Raw genomic sequence first — 8608 nt, 5'->3', positions numbered from 1 at the left:
ACGCCACAATCCCTTCTCCTCCATTTTCCTCTCGGGATCTTGGGCACGCACGTGCATGTGCCCAGCTTGAGTTTTTTATTTATTTTTTTATTTTATTTATTCATTTATTTTTTGGAGAGGTTTTTACTATAGGGCGCGTGTGCTCGCCAGAGAGAGACAGAGAGACAGAGAGACAGAAAGTGAAAAATCACCCCCCAGGGGGGATGGCCATGCCGCAGTCCCTTTACACACACGCGCCCGGCGTGAGATTAAGCCACCAGGTCCAGGACTCAAACCATGGTCGACTATGTGGGAGTCCAGCGACATAGTCATTACGCTAACTGCTGGTCCTGCCTGGCTTGAGTTTTAAGCCACCGAGTCCGGGATTTGAACCTCAGTCTGCTCTGAGGGAGTCCAGCGGTATAACCATTATGCCATCTGCTGGTCTATGTCCTCCAGCTGTGATGGGCAACTCAGTTCCATCCTGCCAAGACCCTCCCGCAGTCTCCCTGCCCCCACCCTGCAGCCCGCAGCATGGTGCCCTGATCTGACTTCCACTGGCAGCTCCGGGACCGCACCCTGGCTGGATGCCGCATTGGGGCCAACTGGTCACCCACATGGGCTCGGGAGCCGAGTAGAGGGGGGCTCCTGGCCTGGCCGGGCATCCAGCACAGCTGGCCGGGACACCGTCCGTGCCTGGCCTGGGCAGGCAGCACGTGCAATGTGGGCTCCCTGTCTCCAGGCTGTGCTGCTTCCCTCAGGCCAGACGGGCACCCTCCCAGCCGTGGCCCCGTGGCTGGCCAGCATCCCATCCCCTCGGGCACCACGCCATGCTGGCTGCTGGCCTTGAGGACACAGGCTTAAAGTTGGCCAGGAGGGGCGGGGGCCAGCTGGACTGAGCAAGAGCTGGGCAGCGGCTGCGTGGGGCGAGGTGGGGGTGGGCAGCTCGGGGGTTCCGCTGGGTCAGCCCCCACCAGCACCATCGCGAGACGTGCTGCAACCCCTGATACCCCAGCTTTGCTCTCCGTCTTCCCCAGCCTGGCTCAGCACGATCTGGGGAGACCAGAGATGTCTCGGCGGCTGGATCTTTCCTGGCCCTCTCCTCCCCCTGCCCTGGGAGCCACGAGGCATCCGATCTGCGGGAGCCCTTCTGTGGGAGCCTCACAGAGGCAGGGGCACCCCCCCCTCCGCAGCCCCCCCCTGCCACCCGCTCCTCCCCACCCCCCTGGGGCTTGAGCAGTGCCAGCTCGCAGGGCAGGCGCCACAAAAGGGAACCGCGGCTGCTGGAACTTCGGTTGCCATGGGGACGGGGACCGCAGGACCCACATCTGGTAGCGATTGAGGAGGGAAAAATTATGAGTCGTGGAAAACGCAAATATTTTCTGTAGCACAGAGCACAGAGGGGCCGGAGGAATGTGGGGAGCGGGGAAGGCCCGCCCGGCCTGGTTTCCAGCAGGGACACGGCACACGTCACAGAGAGAGGCTGGCTGCTCAGGCACACGTTGCCAGACCAGCAGACACTCACTCGTCCTGCCACACACACACATGTACACACGTGCACACACATGCATACACACATACACATATCCACGTGCTCACACATACACACATGCCACACAGTATGCACACACATACATACACATATGCCCATACACACCCGCACACATGCACATGCACATGAACACATGCCCCACATGCATACACACATGTACACACATGTGCAACACATGCATACACACATACACATCTCCACGTGCTCACACATACACACATGCCACACAGTATGCACACACATACATACACATATGCCCATACACACCCGCACACGTGCGCATGCACATGAACACATGCCCCACATGCATACACACATACACATCTCCACGTGCTCACACATACACACATGCCACACAGTATGCACACACATACATACACATATGCCCATACACACCCGCACACATGCACATGCACATGCACACATGCCCCGCACATGCATACACACATGTACACATCACACCCCACACACGGACATACATACACACATACACAATGCCTCCACACATGCGTACACAGCCACACATGCACACACCCACGCATGCACACACATACATACACACACATGTGTGGTCACCATTCGGTGCATAGAAACAAACAGCCCAGGACTCACACACACAAGCCACCTAGACTTCAGAAACACAGAGACACACACTGCAACAAACATCCACACATGCCACCAGAACCCAACCCGGAGACACCCACCTCCCCATACACACTCACTCCCACAACACACAGAAGCCTAGACACACACAGCACTCCACTAGACAGGAAAAGACATCCGGTCTCCAACACAAACATCCAGCCCACCACTCACAGAAACATCGAGCAGCTGCAACACGACTCACACACCCCGAGAGGCACGCACACTGCCACACGCGGACACAGACGCCGGCTCACGGCAGCATGGACACTCCACCTGAGAGGTACACGCACAGCCCAGCAGACAAAAGATGCAGAAGTGCCGTGACAGACACTGGCTGCCACGGGGAAAGTTAGAGACATCTAGCTTGGGACCAGCAGTTAGCATAATGGCTGTGTCGCTGGACTCCCACGTAGTCGACTGCGGTTCGAGTCCCGGACCCGGTGGCTCAAACTCATGCCGGGTGCATGTGCGTGCGTGCCCAAGATCCTGAGAGGAGAATGGAGGAGGAGGGATTGTGGCATGGCCATCCTCCTGGGGGCTGATTTCTCTCTTTCTGTCTCTCTGTCTCTCTCTTTCCTCTTGCAACTGCATGTGTCCTATAGCAAAAATATCTCTCTCTGCGGTTCGAGTCCCGGACCCGGTGGCTCAAACTCATGCCGGGTGCATGTGCGTGCGTGCCCAAGATCCTGAGAGGAGAATGGAGGAGGAGGGATTGTGGCATGGCCATCCTCCTGGGGGCTGATTTCTCTCTTTCTGTCTCTCTGTCTCTCTCTTTCCTCTTGCAACTGCATGTGTCCTATAGCAAAAATATCTCTCTCTCTAAAAAATGCCACACAGTACGCGCATACATACATACACATATGCCCATACACACCCGCACACATGCACATGCACATGCACACATGCCCCACATACACATCTCCACGTGCTCACACATACACGCTTTCTGGCTCTATGTCTCTCTCTGTCTGTCTGGCGAGCGCACGCGCCCTACAGTGAAAATCTCTCAAAAAAAAATAAAATAAAATAAAAAATTAAAAAATAAAAGCATGGGGACCAGCAGGTGGCGTGGTGGTTAAGGCACTGGACACTCCCACATGGCTGACCTGACCTCAAGTCCTGGACCTGATGGCTTGCTTTCTCACCTTCTCTCTCTGTCTGTGTGTGTCTCTCTGGTCAAATTAAAAATAAATGAATGAATAAATAAGGTTAAATAATTCTAAAAAAAAAAAAACCACAGTTCTATGAATCTTTAAAAAAAATATTATTAGTATCACAGGAATGCAAAGACGGTTCATCAAGAAGTCTGCTAATCAGTTAAGAGAGACAGTATTTTCATAGATACCAAAAAAAAAAAAAATTGATAAAACTCTATGTGTTACTGATTTGTGGAAAACAAACACACTCTTATGTAAGATGAAAGTAGAAAGAAATTCAGAAATCCACAGCAACATCACACTTTCTGATGAAACCAAAGTGGTGATACAAGTACCCTGCAAGGCTGGAAGCCACATGGCTAACCATGGATTGGCTTGGAAATATTCTGGATGCCCAGGATCCTAAAGAGCTGGAGAACTGAAAAAATGAGATCTCATACAGTGTGACAAGACTTCATCAAGGGTGTGTGACTGTCACTAGGTGGGTGTAGACTCTAGGCAGCAGCAGCTTCCTCCTGGACAGCCTTGCTGGGTTACAACATTTCAATAGCAGAGAAGAAAGGGCTCTGAATTGAGAAGAGGGAAATGAAGCATGGCAGCTAACTTCAGCTCTATGAACTCTGGGTTATCAGTTAACTTCCCTGCATTCTTCAGCTTTTCCATCTGTGAAATGAGGAGCTCCCAGGCATTTGGGGGTCACAGATCCAGTAAGAATCTGAGGGAAGCAATGGTCCCATCTCCCCCCACCTCCATAAAAATACACATCCTTGTAGAATTCCGCTGTTTCTTCCTTCAAGGTTTAGTGAGTTGCTGGCAAGTATCTGAGACAGTATCTATGGAAGTTTTGTTTTGTTTTGAAGTCTATTAATTTACTTCTATGAGGGAGAGAGACGAACAGACACCCTCAACAGAGTTTTCATGCCACAACCTACCCCCAGTCTCAGGCACCCTGGAACACGGACACGTGTGTGCTCAGTGTGCTCAGGGGAGTTCCAGCATGAAACTAGGACTTTGCCCACATGGGTCCAATTGTACTACTGCTGTGCTATCTGCCTCTAAGGTTTCTTGAACCTAAATTACTGTTGGCTAAGTCTACTCAGTCTCAATAAAATTTACCAGACAAAATTAATATATTTTAGCACTTAAAGAATAGGGGCCAGCAGATGGCGTAGTAGTTACATTGCTAAACTCCCACATGTGAGACAGAGGTTCGAGTCCCGGAAGCTTGAAACTCACACCAGTCAATTAAAATAAATGAATGAATAAATAAAATTAAATAAAATAAATGTTTTAAATGTATGTGTTTATTCTGGTGTAAAAAAATTTACAAACTCATGCAAAGGTTTTCCACAACACACATCTTCCATGAACTTTCCTGTTGTCTTTTTTTTTTTAAGACTTTTTGCTTTAGGGCATGCGCACTCACTGGAGAGAGGGAAAAGCAGTAATGGTTAAAAAGTCCCCTGTGGATTCTTTTTTTTTTTTTGGAGAGGTTTTTGCTATAGGGCACGTGCACTCTCCAGACAGACAGACAGAGACAGACAGAGAGACAGAAAGCGAGAAATCACCCCGCAGGGGGGATGGCCACGCCGCAATCCCTTCTCCTCCATTCTCCTCTCGGGATCTTGGGCACGCACGCACACGCACCTGGCGTGAGTTTTAAGCCACCAGGTCCGGGACGCGAACCGTGGTCGGCTACGTGGGAGTCCAGTGACATAGCTATTACGCTAACTGCTGGTTCCCTCCCCATTTCTTTTTAATGCCGGAATGTGTGCTCACCAGAGAGGAAAAGGCAGAGAGTGTCTCATGGGGCACAGCCACACTAGGACCCTTCCCTCCATCTCTCTGTCCCATCAGGATTTGGGCACACACTCTCAGGTTGAGCATGTTTTTCAAGCTGTCAGGGCTGGGATTCGAACTGCTGTTGGCCATGTGTGTTCACAGCTTCCTATGCATACTGCTTAGCCACTGTGCTACTGGAAATCGCACCGCTGACCTCCGTGCACCGCACCCAAGTTAGGGAGGCCTCTCAGAGCCCTCCGTGTGCCGCTCCTCCCTGGCGATCCCGGCCAGGGGCTGGGTGAGCCCGGCCTGCTCGTGCACTCTGGAGCTTTGTCCGTTGGGAGCACAGGGCGAGCTCAGCCTCGATTCCTCTGGAGTATTTGTTTAGTTTCAGGATCCAGATTCTTTCAGCTCTGTGATGAGACTAGTTGGTGATCTCTGAACAGATCGATAGTTTACACAAGTCTTGTCTCTCCGGGGTGAGAGATAGCAGAGTATGTGGTGTATGAGTGTTTTCTGTTTGTTTCTCTCTCTCTCTCTCTCTTTTTTTTTTTTTTTGAGAGATTTTTGCTATAGGGCATGGGCAGAGACAGAGACAGAGAGAGAGAGAGAGAGAGAGAGAGGGATATTCTCTTGAGATTTGGCCCCAGGGGGCGGTCACACCACAATCCCTTCTCCTCTATTCTCTTGAGATTTGGGGCAGGTACACACAGGCACCTAGCATGATTCTGAAGCTACCAGGTCTGGGACTCAAACCACGGTCGACTATGTGGGAGCCCAGCCATGTAACCATTATGCCATCTGCTGACCCCTCCTTCACCCGCTCCATATTTTTTATAAGGTTTTGGCTGGGTCAGCAGGTGGCATGGTGGTTAAGGCACTGGACTCCCACGTGGCTGACTGCAGTTCAAGTCCTGGACCTGGTGGCTTGCTTTCTCGCTTTCCTTCTTTCTCTCTGGTCAAATTTTTAAAATAATAATAATAAATAAAAGTAAATAAAATAATTATTAAAAGTTTTTGCTATGGGACATGTGTGCACTCCAGATAGAGAGAGAGGGAGAAGAGAGAGAAAGAGACAGAGAGAGGAGAGAGAGAGAGAGAAAGTGAGGAAGCACCTCCCAGGAAGATGGCCACACCATAATCCCTTCTCCTCTATTCTCTTGAGATTTTGGGCAGGTACACATAGGCACCTAGCATGATTCTGAAGCTACCAGGTCTGGGACTTGAACCTCCATTGACACCTGGCTGGCTCTCCAGTGGCTTTTTAAACATATTAATTTCAGAACCAGAAGGTGGCATAATAGCTACATCGTTGGACTTCCACATAGTCAACCACAGTTTGAGTCCTGCATCCGGCAGCTTAAACTCACGCTGGGCGTGTATGCGTGCGTGCCCACAATCCTGAGAGGAGACTGGAGGAAAAGGGATTGCGGCATGGCCATCCCCCTTGGGGGGCGATTTCTCGTTTTCTGTCTGTCTGTCTCTGTCTCTCTGGTGAGTGCACATGCCCTATAGTAAAAATCTCTCTAAAAAAAATTAACTTCTTTCTTTCTTCCATGTGAGAGACAAGAATCCCAACAGTCTCTTGGAAAAATCTGCCAGAGGATGCATGCACTCACCAGGGAGAGAGACAGAGAGAGAAAGAGAGAGACAGAGCATTCTCAGTGGAGCATGGTCACACTACAATCCCTCCTCTCCATTTCTCCATCCCATTGGGATCTGGGCATACACACACCTGCACCCGGCATGTCTCGGCAAGCTGTCAGGGTGGGGATTCCCACTTCCATGTTTGACCACGTGGGAACCACGAGGCCACGAGGGCTGCCACCCCCAATAAAGCCTTGATTCCATGATCTGCCTTCCGATTCGGCCAGGCATGGTTTATGGGCAGGTGTGCACCTGGTGCGTACAGGGAGACAGGAACCCGGAACTTTCTCACATGGGTCAGCCTCACAGAGTACTGTGGTAGCGCTGCACTGCGGTCTGCCCTTGCCCTTAGTGTGTTTTGTTGTTGTTGTTGTTGTTTTTGGGGTTTTTTTTTTTTGTTGTTGTTGTTGGAGAGGTTTTTGCTATAGGGCGCGTGCACTCGCCAGAAAGACAGAGAGAGAGAGACAGAGAAAGAGAGAGAAAGTGAGAAAGCAAGCCACCGGGTCCAGGATTCGAACTGTGATCACCCATGTGGGAGTGTCCAGCACCTTAACCACTACGCTGCCTGCTGGTCCCCCCAGTGATTTATTATTTATTTATTTATTATGATTATTATTTTTCACATGAGTTTTGCCAGAGAAAGACAGAGATGGAGAGAGGAGAGTGAGAAAGCAAGTCGCCAGGTCTGGGACTCGAACTGTGGTCGACCATGTGGGAATTCCAGTGCCTTGACCACCACGGCACCTGCTGGACCCAGTGGTTTTTTTTTCAATAATTATTTTATTTGGGACCAGCAGATGGCATGACGGTTATGACACTGGACTCCCACGTAGTGGACTGTGGTCTGAGTCCCAGAACTGGTGACTTAAAACTCACACCAGATGTGTGTGCATGCATGCCAAAATCCCAAGAGGAGAATGGAGGAGAAGGGATTGCGGCGTGGCCATCCCCCCTGGGGGGTGATCTCTCGCTTTCTGTCTCTCTGTCTCTGTCTCTCTGGTGAGCGCATGTGCCCTATAGCAGAAATCTCTCTAAAATATATATAATTTTATCCCATTTTACTCATCATCATTATTAGCTTTTTTTTTTTTTGAGAGATTTTTGCTATAGGACGTGTGCGCTCACCAGAGAGACAGAGACAGAGAGACAGAAAGCGAGAGATCACCCCCCAGGGGGGATGGCCACGCCGCAATCCCTTCTCCTCCATTCTCCTCTTGGGATCTTGGGCACGTACGCACACACGCCCCAAGTGAGTTTAAGCAACCGAGTCCGGGACTCGAACCGCGGTCGACTACGTGGGAGTCCAGCAACATAGCCATTACGCTAACTGCTGGTCCCATCATTATTAGCTTTTTAAATCTGATCAGAGAGAGAAAGTGAAAGTGAACCACCAGGTCTGGGACTCAAACCCTGGTTGACCATGTGAGAGTCCAGCACCGTAACCACCACACCACCTGCTGGCCCCATCCAGTGGTCTTTCGTATTAATCGTCTGACATGCATTTTGAAAGGTGAGGTGTGCACACACGCCACTCATGTCAGAGGCTCAGCAGGGCCGGCACGTAGCATAGTGGTTAAAACGCTGGACTCCCACGTGGCCAGCTGCGGTGTGAGTCCCAGACCCAGTAGCTTGAAATTCACGCTGGGTGCATGTGGGTGCACGCCCCAAATCCCAAGAGCAGATGTGAAGAAGGGATTTCGGCATGGCCACCCTGCTTGGGGTGTGATTTCTCTCTTTCTCTTTCTCTCTGTCTCTCTCTGGTAAGTACAAGCATCCTATGGTAAAAATTCTAAAAAAAAAAAAAAAAAAAAAAAAAAAAAACCAACATTTAGGAAAAATATTTTTG

At 50.5% G+C, this 8608-nt stretch overlaps 1 protein-coding gene across 1 annotated transcript in view; it reads left to right on the top strand.

Moving 5' to 3' along the window:
• SCARF2 (scavenger receptor class F member 2) overlaps positions 1–1367 on the top strand; it is a 20502-nt gene extending 19135 nt beyond the window's left edge. The window contains 1 exon segment of the mRNA XM_014588562.1: positions 1017–1367. Within this exon segment, the coding sequence (XP_014444048.1) occupies positions 1017–1367 (351 nt within the window).
• Positions 1368–8608: the final 7241 nt, after the last annotated feature.

This window comes from Tupaia chinensis, unplaced genomic scaffold, assembly GCF_000334495.1.
Source record: "Tupaia chinensis unplaced genomic scaffold, TupChi_1.0 Scaffold000287_1, whole genome shotgun sequence".
In the NCBI taxonomy this organism is placed as follows: Eukaryota; Metazoa; Chordata; class Mammalia; order Scandentia; family Tupaiidae; genus Tupaia; species Tupaia belangeri.
Note: the sequence above shows the minus strand (reverse complement) of the source record. Positions and strands in the feature narration are given on the sequence as shown.